At 42.0% G+C, this 15,974-nt stretch overlaps 1 protein-coding gene across 9 annotated transcripts in view; it reads right to left on the bottom strand.

The window, feature by feature from the left end:
• The window catches only part of mcf2lb (mcf.2 cell line derived transforming sequence-like b), a 54,248-nt gene that overhangs the window by 8,380 nt on the left and 29,894 nt on the right, over positions 1–15,974 (bottom strand). For 4 of the 9 annotated variants that reach the window (XM_033617626.2, XM_078174593.1, XM_078174587.1 and 1 more), the window contains exons 5-28: positions 13,159–13,278; positions 12,633–12,749; positions 12,093–12,242; positions 11,852–11,976; positions 10,137–10,251; positions 9,905–10,024; positions 7,306–7,497; positions 7,029–7,220; positions 6,771–6,930; positions 4,922–4,983; positions 4,739–4,824; positions 4,501–4,567; positions 4,307–4,422; positions 4,138–4,207; positions 3,962–4,054; positions 3,788–3,880; positions 2,257–2,382; positions 1,870–2,091; positions 1,677–1,769; positions 1,366–1,444; positions 1,125–1,194; positions 897–1,003; positions 464–556; positions 78–140 (exon numbers count right to left, since the gene is read on the bottom strand). In XM_033617626.2, coding sequence (XP_033473517.2) covers positions 78–140; positions 464–556; positions 897–1,003; positions 1,125–1,194; positions 1,366–1,444; positions 1,677–1,769; positions 1,870–2,091; positions 2,257–2,382; positions 3,788–3,880; positions 3,962–4,054; positions 4,138–4,207; positions 4,307–4,422; positions 4,501–4,567; positions 4,739–4,824; positions 4,922–4,983; positions 6,771–6,930; positions 7,029–7,220; positions 7,306–7,497; positions 9,905–10,024; positions 10,137–10,251; positions 11,852–11,976; positions 12,093–12,242; positions 12,633–12,749; positions 13,159–13,278 — 2,731 coding nt within the window. Of the gene's footprint in view, positions 1–77; positions 141–463; positions 557–896; positions 1,004–1,124; positions 1,195–1,356; positions 1,445–1,676; positions 1,770–1,869; positions 2,092–2,256; positions 2,383–3,787; positions 3,881–3,961; positions 4,055–4,137; positions 4,208–4,306; positions 4,423–4,500; positions 4,568–4,738; positions 4,825–4,921; positions 4,984–6,770; positions 6,931–7,028; positions 7,221–7,305; positions 7,498–9,904; positions 10,025–10,136; positions 10,252–11,851; positions 11,977–12,092; positions 12,243–12,632; positions 12,750–13,158; positions 13,279–15,974 lie in introns of all 9 variants that reach the window. The other 5 variants (XM_078174594.1, XM_078174592.1, XM_078174591.1 and 2 more) reach the window with 3 other exon arrangements.

The raw sequence follows: 15,974 nt of genomic DNA, 5'->3' as shown, positions 1-15,974 counted from the left end.
CAACTATGAAGCGTCAAAGATTTGAAAGAGGCGTTGTGCCTGACCGAATAAAATCAGGGTCTAGAGCTGTGTGATACCTGCTGACAGGAAGATGGTCATGGATGGTAACGTAAAACTTTTATCATCAGTAGTTGGGGACTCTGTGGAGGGAAGCATGCAGTGTTTGACCTACTGACCAAACATCTTTGAAGTGGATGACATCTGTATTCATTTTGTCCTTTAGAGACTTGAGTTAAAGTAATTGTTGTAAGTTAGATGAGAAGATCGATACCACTCTAAGACATGAGAGCGATATCTAACTTCTCATCTAACTCTTGGCAAGAAGGCAAAGAAGTGTATTCTTTAAAAGACACAACAAAATTCTTTGACTTCTTCATAATAGAAATAAACATTTTATTCTCATAAATGCAGAGGATGATGATATTTTGGATATGATGACATTGACTGAATGGCTTGCAGTTACCTTTCTGAGCTTTGAGGTTACTGAAGCCCTGTAAAGTAAAGCGCTTTTTTGCCACAGCAGCTCTGTCTGAGGTAGGGCTTATCACAGCCTCATCTGACCCAGAGGAAGAGACAGGAGAGGCAAACAGAAGGAAGGAAGGGTAAGTTAAGTAAGTGTGAAGGGAGAAAAGGAATAAAAAGGGAAGTTATATGATTCAGCGGGAAAGACAGAAGTTAAAGCAATGATACACCCCTAAAACGACCATTTGTACATCAGTTACTCAACCCATGTTGTGTTAAATCTGTTAATACATCTCTGTTTTTCAACACAAGGTGAGTACTTGATATACAGATGGTCATTTGGGGGGTGAAGTATTTATGGCTTAGTCACAGAGGTACACAATAAGTGCAGTTTGTACAATAACATGCTCTAAAGGCTCAGTTCCTCTACTCACCTTTTCCCGTGGGCTTTGGTGAAGAAGAGGAGTTGGCATCAGGGCTGCAGGGCTCAGCTTTCTTCTCCTCTCCCTTCTTCAAGGTCTTCTGACCCGACTTGAACGGACTGTAGACGAACAAAAGTGGAGCATAAGAAGCTTCAACAGCCTCTGGAAATAATCCCACAAACCAAACTGTACCTTTGAGTTGTGAGATTGAATTAGATGAAGTGGAGAATACAGACTCACCTGAGACTTACGGTCCCACTGGGCACAGGGGGGAACTGGAAAACCTGGTCTGGTGCCCTCTGCTGGCTGGCTATAGAATCACAGAGAGGGAGAACAACCACTTCAAAACACCAATGATGAAACATTTTGCAAGATTTTGCTTTCATTATCACTGATAAAATATTAGTGTTTCTGGTTAAACATGGATATAAGTGTGAACATTAAATTTACAAATAGGTTTTAGAGTACACACTCTTTGTACCTCTGCAGGCTTCCAGCTGGGTTGTCAAAACCTTCCTGATCTCATTTACCCATGTGGTCTTTACTTCAGCCGAGGGCGCCTGAAACGAGACATTTAAACAAATCTTAATGTGTAAACTGCTGTATGCTTACCACTGATAACTGGAGGGAGACATTCAAATGTCTGTACGTGAAGCTGTCCACTTGTCCGCCCGTGATGCATGATATTACCAAGTGTACATGGCCATTGGTTGGGTAAATTTTTGGGGATTTGTTGACAAAAGTAAAAAAAAGTAAAATATCAACAGACTTAATTTGTATGTGTTAACATACCTGAACAATATAGACCTCTTCCCTGGAGTTGCACCAGATTTCAAACTTCTTGTTGTCTCCCTTTGCATTCTCAGTAATGCCCACAGCACTCATCTGAAAAAATAAGCAAGGTAAAAATTAATTTTCTAAATATGAATACAAATTGACATACATGCAGTATCATTCCCAACACTATCACCGTAGAGCTGCTCACACTCAGAGACTGTTTGAAGCTGTACGATGGAGCCTTCTCGTAGCCCTCCCCATTCTCCTCCCTCCTCTTGCAGAACAGCAGAGCCTTCTCATGGAGGAAGAGGTGCCTCTGCATGGGCTTAAAACGGGCCAGGTCCTTCACCTTGGCGTGACCTTTCTTGTGCTCCGTCCACACGCTGAATGACCCCTGCATCAGCAGCTTACCGAGCTCACTCATGTTACCCTGAAAAAAGAAAGAGATGGTGACGCTATAAGCTCTCTTTTTTACTGTAATAATATTCCTGTCTTATTCTAACACTACACTCAGCATGTCTCTCTGTCTTTATTTTGACCCATTTAAAGCGTCTGTTATGTGATTCACAAAGCCTGTGCCCTGTTAAAGTCTCACCTCATATCCTGTGATGGCGATGAGGTGCATGGAGTCATTGACAGCCTTGAGGATGCCCAAGATGGCGGTAAGTGCCTCCTGCAGGTCAGCGGCCCCCTCACAGCTCTTGCTGTACTTCAGCATTTCCTGTAGTGAGAAACACAGTGAACATGTCAACTTTTGATGAGAATTTGTTAAACAAACTGTATTTTTTTTTTTGTTTTTTTGGGGATGTTGCATGTGATATTTTCAAATAAAATGGCAGCAAGCCCCAGAATCTTATTTTGCTACATTCCACTTTGTGTCAGAATACATCTTGCCAAATTTCATATTTGTATGACTATTTGTGCCATTGCAAGATGTGATTTTGTCAAGTAGGACATGCTCCTGGATCAACATCCCACATCACATTCCAGGACCAACATTGCAATCAACCAATCACAGCCCTCTGACATCATCAGTGTGCTGCTCCTGTGCTTCAAAATTCCTTGATGCTTATTCAGAGCTAAGCTAGTTTTACAGATTTAAGATAGAACAATTGGACAAAATTCTCAGTAACACTGAACGAAAGCCTTATAAGCTATGGCAGGGTTAGCGAGTTAGCTTGCTAACTAGGTAGGCTATGCTAACAAGTAAGCTTGACAATGGCTAAAATATTGTTTATTAACGTTAAGAGCAAAGATAACGTCAGTTTGCAGTTGCAAAGACCTGTGAAGGACACATTTTCCCTCCATTTTCCCGCCAGCAAGATTGCAGTGCTCGTGTTGATTCAGGAACACCGCTGTCATGTTGACCCTGGATAATATGTTTGTTGATCCAGAACCATCATCGTCCTCTTTATCCTGCATAATGTGTTTGATACAGAAACATCTTTGCCATATTTGTCCTGGATAACTTATTCATGATGATCCAAAGCCATCATCGCCATGTTGACCCTGGATGATTTGTTTAGAGTGATACAGGACCATCATCAACATGTTGATCCTGGATAGAATCGATGATGTTGATCAGGACCATCACTTGTTGATGTCGACATAAACATATTACCCAGAACCAGCGTGATGATGATGATGATGGTTCTGGATAAACCTAACCAAATCTATCCTGGATCAAGATGGAAAAAAGGAGGGAAACTGTGTTAATTGTGGGAATCTGCAACTGAAAAGTTAGTGAACAATATTCTAGCCTACTAGCAAGACTACTCGTTAGCATAGCCAACCTAGTTAGCAAGCTAACTCCCTAATCCTGCAGTGGCTTACAAGGATTTTGTTCAATTGTATTAACTTTTAAATTTGGATAACTTGCTTAGCTCTGAAGAAGCACAAAGGAATTTTGAAAGAAGCACAGGAGCAGCACACTGATGATGTCAGAAGGCCGTGTTGGGTTGATCGAAATGTTGATCAACATGTCCCCAAGAAAGGGGTTTTGGGCCCCCTGAGACCAAACAGTTCTGAGTTGGGGGTGCTCGTCATCAACGTGTGATGGCCCAAGGCTTTATATGTTAACAGGAAATAATAATGAAAAAAAAGGTAGCTGGCTCCTGGCCTAATACCTTTAGTAGCAGCTGATATTTGGTAATCCTCTGAACAGGCTTCAGCAGGTAGGAATCTAAGCCCAGTTTATGCTCCAGCTTCTTCTGACACTCCTGATGGAGAAACAAGAAAAGAATTGTCAACAAAACACAGAGGAGAACATGTATTCAAAAACCTGACGGTGCTGACTGTACCTGGAAGAAGGCACAGTCTGAGCACTGCCTCCACAGGCTCTCAGAGCGAGGCTTGTTGTGACAGTACTTCTCATAGATCTGCAGGTCTGTCATCTAGAGGAAGATGAAGAAAACAATTTATATTCAATGAACTTCTTTGCACATCTTCTGCGCTTCAAGTCTCATAATTCACTCACCCTCTCTAGGAAACACCTTCCAACCAGCTCTGGGCAGTCGGTGTACTGCTCCAGCTCCCTCAGGAACGTCCTGGAGACAACAAAATCATGTTATTCATGAAAGAGATGGAGCTTTGATGGCTGACAACATGTCAGTACCATCAGTGACAGGCAGATGGCGCTCCTTCACCTCTTGTGGAAGTGGTAGATTTCCAGCATGTTGCCAAACAGAACCTCCTTTTTGTTCTGCAAAGGAGCAGGGATGAGGTGAGCCATGGCTGCATTGTCCATCTCAGAGGCATATCCCTGCAACACACAAATCGAAACATGAAATTTAAGGCACAAGACAGAGAGGAATAAACATTGTATGGGGCGAGTAAACACCTGTAATACACAGAGCAGCTCCTCCACGTAGGCTCTCTCAGTTTCCAGCAGCTCGTTCATAACGTGCCTGCAGACGAGGAGAGAGTGAGACAGGTAGAAAGGAGATCAAATAAAGAATTTGTTGCAGGCTCACTCAGAAAACATGCACAGCTCTGTAGATAATGAGATAACCATTTTCACACAGTCCATCTGCTGCGTAATTTGATTACAGATGAAAGAGCCACAGCTGATCCCTCACCTCCTGAGCACTGCCAGGTTCTCCTCCTCCTCTGACAGGGAGGCATGTCTGCTGTTACTGTCACAGTTCTGCAGTTGGCCATTTCCCTGGAAAAAACAGACAGCGGGTCAATAAGATAAGAGGCAGACAATACAAATTTTAGAGATAGACAGTGTGAAGGTACAAACAGAATACTCCACTCACTTTCTCACAGTTGTTCCCAGAGTCTGTCTCGGAGCTCTTTCTCTCGTGCTGTGCTCTGTGTGCTGTGGAAGAGGAGGAGGAAGAGAGTCAAAATAAATGTAGGGGAAATAACATATGTTGCATCCATCTGCTGACATCAGTAGAAGCAGATAAGGAAGTAGGCAGTGAAATGGTTTCTTTGTTGTGCTATAACCTAAAGACAAAGTTAATAACGTTAAAAGTCCAGTTATGAATGACAAAGATCAAAGATTTATGACTGTGTTTTTGTTATTTAAAAGACATCTTCATAATTATATTGTGTCATTTCTAACTGGGCTTTTAACATTATCAACTTTGTCTGCAGGCTATAGAACAACAAATATATATGTCTACTTGTCAGCTAGGGCTGCAAGGATTAGTCAACTAATCAATGACTAATCGACTATTAAAATAATTGGTGACTATTTTAGTAGTCAACTAATCGGTTTTCATAGAAAAGTACTATAAACGTACCCCAAAATACTCCTATTGCAGCTTCTTACGTTCAAATATTGGCAGCTTTACACACTCCCCCATGACGGTGAACTAAAACCCTTTGGCGTAAGTATGAAACAAGATGACATAATTTGGGGGTTTGGGAGAGACAGACCCGACATTTTTCAACATTTTAACACATTTTTTGATAAAATGATTAGTCGACTAATCGAAGAAATAATCGACAGATTAGTCGACAATGAAAATAATCGTTAGTTGCAGCCCTACTGTCAGCATTAACTTGTTAATGGTCCCAACATGAAGCATTATATCGCATTAATCGCATGCTGCTATTTTCACTGCTGCTTATTTTCAGAGGCTGTAAATGGATGATTTTTAAGGCCACAGTGATGATGCTGATATCATGTGAAACCAGAAGAATTCCAGTGGTACCAAGAATGTCATGCTAGCTTCTCAGAAAGGGGGCATAATTACAAAACAGCATGGCCATTTTCACAGAGGTCCCTTGACCTCTCATCTCAAGATATCTGAACGAAAATGGGTTCTGTGGGTGTCCACGCGTCCCCCCTCTACAGACATGTCCACTTTGTGTTAGTGCCACACAGTTATGGGCACAGACAATGCACTTTTTTATGCAAAGTTATTACAGATTTATGACTAGAAAAGCTTCACACACAGTGCTAAACTGCATCTCAAATTCATCTTCAGATTTCCAGCTTTGAGGTGATATATACCACTCCTATGTGTCATATACCACTGACCTGCTGTCTCCCCAAAAACATCCCCTGCCCCCACCCAAAAGGACAAAAATGGGTCTACACTCTTAGGGCGGTAATTGCATGCTGCTATTTTGTCTCTTCGACCACACTGTTGTAGCAGTGCAGCACTGATTTGAAAGAAATACATTTAAAAGTCAAGATCATAAAGTACATTTTTTTTGCATTCATTTGATTTTGAATTAAAACACTCTGGTAAGAACTGTTTCACCTTCTTAATAAGGACTCTGAAACTGTTTTGAGACACAAAATTATGGAATTTTAAACCTGCAATAAAAAGTGCAATTAATCAAGTTTAACTGTTGAAATTCAGTGATTAATATTGCTGTTTTTTAAAAATATTTTTTTGATCATTTGGGTTGTTTCTACTTTATAAAATGTAGCTTTCATGTTGTTTAACAAAGTACAGTACAAGCTTTATCAAGAGTTAAAGGGCTGTGGAAAATATTCTAAATGTAGAGTCTGATAATTGACATTTATGTGCTATACATAATGTGAATAACATTAAGGTCATGCAAAGAATTAAGAGCGTAAAGGCCTCTAAAAGGCTCTCAACTGTGTGGAATGAACACTCCAGGTGTGGCTGAGAGGAGACTGACCAGGTGAGCTGAGGGGGGATTTGATGAAGGCTTCAGGTCTGGGGGCCACCGGCTGCACCGGCCTGGTCTGTTTGGCTGCGAGCTTCTTCAGGCTGATCCTCCTCTTGTCAAACATCTCCTGCATGGACACCTGCTTCTGGAAAACCTTCTCCACTTGGTCCTGATGCACAGAAGTTACGTTGAGGATTTTTTCTGTCAGCATTTTATTTATTGTATATTGTCTATGTAACTCATTTATTCTTTGTTTGGTCATCTTACCCTGAACTGCTGGTTGAGCACTGCCTCATATTCCCTCCAGATGGTACTGAGGTCTGTCAGTTGGTTCTGGCCTGCGTTTTCCAGGTAGCGCTCCAACTCCTTCAGGGCTAACTCCGCCCCTTCGTGTGACTGACACTTGTCCACCGGCTGAGACGCCAGCAGGTAAATACCATCATCAACCCATTTAGAAGCCTGAGAAGAGCAGCAGAGGAGGAATCAGTAAAAAACAGATAACGAGATAAAGGAACTACAGCGGGAGTGTGTCTTCTGTTCTTACCCTCTCCAAACAGTGGTGCAGCTCCATGGCTTTGAGGAGGTGGTCTTTCTTGGCCCTCAGGTTGCTGCTCACATTCTCACTGACTGATCGGAGCTCTGTGCATTTGGGCTGAATGGAGTCTTCAGCATAGTGGGAGTTCTGGATCAGTTCATCACCTTCACGAGCCAGTGATGAAGATCTGTCCAGCACCTCCTGTGGACCAGGACGCAGTCACAGTTATTAAGTCGTCCCTCAAACTATTAATCATTTTTACTAAATCCTTCATATGTGGATGAGCCTGGCGTCTGTAAAAAAACTGTTTGTTTTGACTTATTTTTCAGACAGTCTTGCAGTACTGATTGTGTGTTTTTGTAGCTGTAAAGTACTTGACATCAACAGTCTTAACTCTTGAGTGCAGTGTCCAGCTGCAACCAAGATGTCTGACTTTACTTTACCATAAACAGGGAACCGCTTCTATTCCAGTTTGCATGCATAATTTTGAACGGTTTGGTTTAGCCCAGGGGCCAGATACAGCCCAGTTTAATCTCCAGTGGGCTGGACCAGTAAAACCATTACATAATAAGTTATAAATAACAACACCTTCAGATTTTCCCCTTTTTTAGCGTAAAGATTCTGAAAACGTTCTTCCATTTGCAAAACACATGATGAACAGCCTGCAATATCATCAGAAAAAATTGTGCAAATTCAACAGTATGTCTCAGTTTTTCCACATTCAGTCAGTCAACTGCTCTTTTTCATTTCATGTGATTTTTTTCCATGATTTTCCCACTAAAGTTGAAGCTGTTGCAGAAGCAGGTGAAGTCATCCACTGCCTTATAAATCATTTACAGTCTGAGGTTTTGTCAGTGCCTCAGCAGCAGGGTTCCACCCATACTGTTTAAAGACAGAAGTCTGATGCAGATTCTTTTGGACTGAAGCAGCTGGCTGACAATATTGTACACAATGTTTAATATCTTTAAATATGACCACAGTAAGAGATGTATTCTGGTCAGGGTGGAAAAGCCTCTGAGGCAGCATTTCAGCCTTTACAGGTGCATCAATATCAGGTGTGCAAAGTCATCAAGAGGGCCGGATTGGACCCTTTGGTGGGCTGGTTTTGGCCCCCGAGCCGTATGTTTGACACCCCTGGTTTGGGGCATTCCAACCAAAAATAAATTGGTTCAGAGAACTAGGGGTAGGTGATATGACGATACTAGATCATGAACAGTTAAAATGTCTCCATGATCTGCTTTAAAGAGAAACCGTTACTATCGTGTTACAATGCAGTTTATATCAAAACAGTTGTACGGCTCATACACACACCCGGCAGTCCCTCCTCCTTTGTATTTGGAAATGTAGCAGCATAGTTGACAACAAGGAGGAGTTGGTCCCTTAACAAAAATTGACATTGGTAATATGGAACTGGTTTGGTTTTTCCAAAAGCCACACTGCTAAAAACAGTTATCATCAAAGTTTGCAAAGACAAGGTTCACACACTGGATGGCAACACAACGAACCTTTTTTAAACACCTCAAAAATAAGGAACCTGAAGGGTATGTTTACAGTCAAACAGTGAGGGGATCCGATGTGTAGCCAAGTTCTCCAGAAGGTTCATGGTGAATTCCCAAGATCAGTGTCACCAATTCAGTATCTGATTAATGTCTCCCCTTCTGTTCCTGTGTTACAACGTTTAGTCATGGCCAAAAAAGTGTTTTTGCAGTAAGTATATTATGATTATGTCACAGTGAAGTTGACCTTTGACCTTTTAGATATAAAATGTCTTTACTCCATAATTTTATCCTATTAGACATTTGTGTGAAATTATGTCATAATTAGCATATGAACTCTTGTATTATGGCCAAAAATGTTGTTTTATGAGGTCACTGTGGCCTTTAACAGTTCATCCTTGAGTCTAAAACATCACCTGTTTTAGTATCTCTAGAGAGTTGACTTTAAGGTTCTCCTGTTTGTGTACAAAGCCCCATCCTACATCACAGACCTTCTAACCTCCTATTCTACGCCCAGGTCCCTCAGGTCAGCTGACCTGGGGCTCCTGGCTGTCCCACGCTCCAGACTGAAGCTCAGGGGTGATCGTGCCTTTGCTGTGTCTGTCCCCAAACTGCATCCAGCATCCACCTCCCAATCAGATCCGCCCCCACCACTGACTCCTTCAAGTCCAGGCACCAAACCTGCATTTATTCATTAGCGTCTGAGTCCCCCTGATGTGGTTTTCTCTGATGTGTGCCTGTGTGTGTCTCTACATGTGTGGTGTCTTTAGCATCTTATTCCTTTTGTACAGCATTTTGTTGTTTTTAAATGTGCTTTATAGATAAATTTGAGTTGAGTGCAGGTGGACGTTTGTGCCAAATTTGAAAAAATTCCCTAAAGGTGTTCCTGAGATATTCGCTCACATAAAAGGATGTACAGAACATTAAAAAATAATGAATCCAGGAATAAGAAGAGTAAGTAAGTAAAGGACCATAACCGTACATAACACTTAACTTGTTATTCAGACACAATCAAAATCAATACAAAAAAACGCTGTTACAAAGATATTACTCATGTCTTCATGCCAAGCTTCAGACAAAGCTTTAACTGTGACTGGTTGGGTATCACTTACACAGACTCTCTTCTCATAGGTGGTGAGTTCACAGAAGATATGGTCAGCGTGGGCTGGGCTGATCCCCACCTCAGAGAAGGTTGCGAGTTTCTCAGACACCTGATCCAGCAGAGCCCTCACCTGCAGCAGAAACACCACAGTCAGTTTCCAGGGTTTAAAAGGAGTCACGTGGTCTCTGTCGGAGTCTAGGATGTATCTGCTATTTAACCTGAGCTAAGTGGCTCCAGCTCACCTCTCTGTAGTTGTGCTCAAAGTGGCGCAGTTTGAGACACTGCTGCAGTTTGGTGTGATGCCTCACCCAGAACTCATCGAAAGCCCTTTCTGTCTCGTCCAGCTGAGAGAGCAGTCTGAAGGAGGAGCAGGGGAAGGAGATGAGGACAGGAAGAGGTAGATTGTTAAAGACAGGCAGGAGAGTGGACCAAACGCAGTGAGGATAGGAATAAATAGAGTAGAAAATGCAGTGGAGATAATGACTGAGGTATCTGGATATCTTTCCTGTGTGTATGTGAACGTTACGTAGAGCTAATGCCTGTTGACATGGGAATCAGTGCCCTTAGTGTTGCTTAAAATACCACACTGACTGACCTCAAAGCACACTGCCTCGCCAACTATTATTAAAACTCTTCTGACAGCTGAGCAGAAGCAGCTGTGAGCAAACCACCTGCCATAGACAACAATAAACAAAACAAAGGTCTGCTGGCTTTAGACTTTGGTACATGGATCAAATCAATAAATTTAGATGCTGTGAAATGTGACAAATAACAAGGATCACGCTATATCTTCACTCCAACACTGAGAATGACCACACTGTGTATCTTAAATGTCTAGTTATGCTATATGATGGTTTTGAGATAGTAGAGGTCTATTAATTTATCTGTTTAAATACAATAACCCCAATAATGACAGAGATCCATCGCAAATGACCATAGTACAAAAGTATGTCTTAAAATCGCTATAAATAATGTCGCTTGATGCTTTAGGGGTTGTGTTGTGTTTTGCTTACAGTGCTCTGTTGTGTGCTGGTGTTATGTGCAATACATTTTATGATGTATGCTTCTCATTTCTTCCGTACTATTACTGTAAGGCAGCAATGCTTGTGCAGCTCCTGAATCCAAGACAAACTTCCTACAGAGACAATAATCAAATTGTCTCGTATCATATTGTATCATATCGAGAAATGGGCAATATATTGATATCATATCAATACTGTGATTTGAGACTAGATACTGTCTTAGAGTTTGGATATCGGAATATTTTAGGTGTTGTCGGGGGAGATTTTCAGTCATCCAGGTCATGGTAATCGTAAGTGCTATATCAATCCTGAACGTTTTGGCCAGAGAAGAAAGAAAGACACGTGAAAGAAGCTATCGACGACAAATTGGAACGACCATCGTTGAACAGAGGAGGGCCTATGACACCATTTATCACCCACTTACAATGCAGTCTTGGGATTCTGCCCCAGACGACATAACACCCATTCTCACCTGGTCCCATCTAACCCTAATGCCACCCAAGATGGCCGGTTGGGTCAACGACTCACATGTGCCCTTAATGACTCTGGAACTGAGAGCTCACGTGACCTCAGTGACTCAGTTAAGGGTTCACACCCACACAGAGTTTAAAGCCAGTGAAACTCAAGTCCAGTTGCCTTCGATATTGCACTTATGATATGTTAAGTGTCGTCTTTTCCTGGTTTTAAAGGCTGTGCTGCAGTAAAGTGATGTAATATGCTGAACCTACCAGACTGTTGTAGCTGTTCTATTGTTTGCCTTTACCCACTCTGTCATTGTATCCACATTACTGATGATTATTTATCAAAAATGGCTTTGTAAATATTATGTGAAAGTACGTGATCATGTTTCAGATGATTACGTAGCAGATCATAAAGGAATCAAAGTCTGTTTTTAGCAGCCGTTCTGCAGCTTTATCAGCTCTAGAGGTTCTGACCTTTGCACAGTAGCCAGGTTCTCCAGTTCATCCTGGTTCATGTTGTGGTCGGGGTCTCGCACCACAGGTTCATTGATGCTTTCCAGCAGCCGGCTGCCCTGACCTAAAGCCACCAGCAGATCCTCCTACAGGACAGACACACACAGACAGGTGGAGAGATGTAATCAAAATACATAACTAATATGCTGTATACATAACAAGAATATTTGTGTTAATATTGCATGTGTGTTAACAGTGTTACCTTCATTTTGTCTTTCTTGGTGGTGTGTGTGCTCAGCAGGACGTTTGTGGCCTGGATCTCATTGGGGAGTTCAGTTTCAGCCAGTTCGGTTCCAAACGACTGCAGAGTCTGTGCCGTTTTCTTTACCATCAGTGCAAAGCCTTCGATAGCCTGATGCACACAGGACCAAACAAACATCGTCAGCATGCGACGCTCATGATGTGAATGAGGAAAATACAACATTTGCAGTGACTTCATTTTTTAGATTTAGGTGGTGCCGATATAATATACCGTGGAGGAGTTTTTACAGTAGTGTTTTTAATTTTGTTGTTTTTTTAATAGAAGGTTTCATCCTTAAGTAGTGGCCATGTTTTAATGATGTCAAGATCATTTATTGACTTTCATAGTAACTATGTTGACACATCCAGCTTGTCTTTACCTTTTACATGTATTGATTTCACTGTATGTATTCATTTATCTCACTCACAGAGTGCCTTGTAATGCGGGACAGTATGATATTGTCCATGCTGAACACTATAGTGGTGTATACATGGTACATACAGTGCGGTGAGAGATCCACTTCTCATGGCAGTACTCCTGTGTTCCTCCGAGTTCCTGGGTCAGCTGGGAGCGGTCGATGTAGGAGTGCAGCTCAGTGATTGAGCTCAGCATGATCACCTGAAACAGAAACACCTGACACTGTTACATACATATCATTTGATAATAATCATATTATTAACTAGTATTTTATGTACAAGTATGAGGATTCTTGTATAAGTTGGATTGGGCGCACAGAGGGAAGAGACTGGGTAGTGACTGAAAGAACAAGACCGCGGATACAATCGGCTGAAATGGGCTCAGCCTCACAGATAGGGTAAGGAGCTCAGACATCCGAACGGAGGTCATTATCTTATTTCTTAAACTGGGCTTCATCATCTCCCTCACATACTCACTATGTACTTGTTATTGGGTGAAAAACATGCTATATCTCCCGCAACCAGTAGACTACTCAGCTACTTTTGGTAGTAGTTGAGTAGTCTACTGGTTTAGCAAAATGCAGCAATCGTGAATGCTCTACTGTACGCACCGGCACCTTCATCTTGAACTCATCCTTGTTGAACTTGAACAGGATGTCAGAGAGTGTGCGCTGCAGGAGGGTGGTGGGCCTCAGAACCAGAACCAGCTGGAGGTTCCCTGGGAAAGAGCCCTGAAATGAGAGAGTGGATGGAGACCGTCACATACACCATACAGTAGAGAGTACCCTCCTCCACCCTGAGTCCATTATCCATCACACTTCAGCAGGGCATGTTCTCTTCTTACTGCTGCCTGTAAATTAATCCCTGCCTTTGTATCCCATGTGAAAACTCTCACTCAAACACATTAAAGCATGTACATGGAGTGTGTACAAGAGAATGGGAAAGACGTGGGGGATGTTGGGCACCGTCCTGTGGCAGGGACATTAATCTTCATGTCCCCAAGCTGCTTCTGCATGAATAATGAGGTAGAGGAAGTCACAACCAACTCATACATGTACGCAGACACATGGATTCGGTGTCTTCTTTGCCACACTGACAATGTTGAGACTTCAGCTGTCGTAGCTTTGATGCATTAGTTGGTATGGAATGATGCATAGGGAAAAATCTTCCTTGCTAAAAAGCACATTCAGCATAAAGCAAAGATATCCTAACTAAGTAAAATGTTTTCCTAAATGCTTTCAGTAAATTTTCCTCATATTTATCATGCTATGTAGCGACCACACGCTCAGCTCAGCCAGTAGCACCAATAAAATGCCAATTCAATAGTCATGACTGACACCCACTGACGGGCTAAGTACTGCTGGGATAGCAGTTGGATGATGGTTGAGGGTGGACACTGATCTCCCCTCCTGAGGCAATGCAATTGTTAATGCCACTTTAATTAGCTAATGACCTAAACGGCTGCTTCGCCTGATTGGCCGCCCTTCCCGAGCGAGTTGGGGAATGCTGCTCTAAGCAAAAATGACAATGAATACTTCGTTAATAAAAACCACTTGGGACAGGCACGGTTAATGGAATTAATAAATCAGTTCAGTGTTTGTCCTTGTTGACCTGCCAAAACCAGGAGGAACGCTGTGAAAACGGTCACTTGCCATCTGGAGAAAGGAAAATTATTGTGGGGCATACTGTTGTTTTTACAACATGGTAGTAGTAGGTGCTACCACAGAAAAAAACCTATTATATTCAGTATATTTATGGTTAACTGTTTTGAATATGGTGTGCAGCATGCTCAGAAACTGGCTTCCCGAAGGATAAATCTGTGCAAGAGTCTATATATTATCCTTATGAAAGCATCCAAATTAAAAACCTATTTGATTCTATTGACAAGTATTTCTTGTGTAGCCAAAGCTCGATATACTTATTCCTCTGTGCCATATAGCTCTGCTGTCGTCCAAAAACTATTAAAAACACATTAACCACACTGCTCTGTTGTCCTTTTTTACAATGAACATGGGCACTGTAGTTTATCCAACCAAAATGGATGGTGTCTCGACAACCGTTCATCCGATTTACATAGACCCCAGTGTTAAAATGCCCAACTCGACAGCAGAAAAAAACATGTTTACAGCCTGGTACAAAAACAGTTTTGGTCTCTATAGCTAATTTCAACTTTTATAACAAAATGGGATTCCACAAACCAATGGTTGATGTCACAGTAACCACGTCTATTATTTTTAGTCCATGCTGAGGATCAAGTGCTAACTCTTGAGATTTGCAGGACATATGGGTTATGAAGCCTGCACACTGTGTTGTAATGAGACGGAACCCCTTTTTTTGGGGGGCACGGCTCACTCTCCTTCACTCTCCATCACTCACAGTACATTCAAGAACAGGTGAAGAAAGAGAAACCAGAGGTGTTAAGCCTGATTTATGGCAGGGCGCTTGAATTTTCTTTCATGTCACACAAGCTAGAGAATCTGTCATGTCACAGACAGAATCATATTTTGTCACACAACGTGATTGGTAGTGTTACTAATGTTGTCATGGAGATTTCAATCCACAGTGACCTGCATTCAGCGACCCTGTCCACAGAAGCACCTGCTCTTGTTCCGTCCTGTGGAGATGAGAGGACAACATCTGGCCAAACTGCCTTCACCAGGCTGACTGACAGCAGACATTTACTGAACCGAGATATTTTTCATGTCAGCTCCACTGGAAGAAATCAGCAGTGTTTGTATGTGTTGATTAATTGATTAGATTTCCCAGCCCACCATCGCAAGTGAGGGGAATGTGATGGTCACAGACAGACAGGAAGCAGATCAATCAGCAGTTAATAAGTTTACATATATGCAGCAGTGATCTAACTCTCAGAATGAACGCTTTTGTTCCTGAAAAAGTCTGGTATAGCTAGCTGTTAGCAAAAGGCGAGAACGGCATCGCAAGACATGGACTTCAAGTGTATTGCTCAGGACCCAAAGAGCTGTAGTGTTGAGTGTGAAGTTGTTTGAATGAGCAGTTCGAGAAAGCTGCAAGCAGAATTACCGGAGGCCATACAATCCGCCCGTTTCGAACAGGCACTGCACTGGTTCAAAGTCAATCTTACCAACACTGGGTACCATAAATTGTCACTAGTACACCAAATTTGTAGTTAAAAAAAGTCCCTGACTAATACACTATTTGATTATTTGAGTAATAATCCCTAACAACTGCAGTGCCCAGCAGTTTGGGAAAATTATGTAGCCTCTTTTAAAAAATTAAACTGTGTATTCATGATTAAAGATTTACGTCTTCAGTAAGAATGAATGGGCTTAGGGGGGAAGGGCCACAGACCGAGTAGAGGAGACAGAAATTATTAAGAGATGCTCTAAGCCTTTGTTGGTTTTTGTCTTTTCATCGCCTTTGCAACACAACAGAATGTCTCCAGCCT

This window comes from Epinephelus lanceolatus, chromosome 14 (genome assembly GCF_041903045.1).
Source record: "Epinephelus lanceolatus isolate andai-2023 chromosome 14, ASM4190304v1, whole genome shotgun sequence".
Taxonomy (NCBI): Eukaryota; Metazoa; Chordata; class Actinopteri; order Perciformes; family Serranidae; genus Epinephelus; species Epinephelus lanceolatus.
Note: the sequence above shows the minus strand (reverse complement) of the source record. Positions and strands in the feature narration are given on the sequence as shown.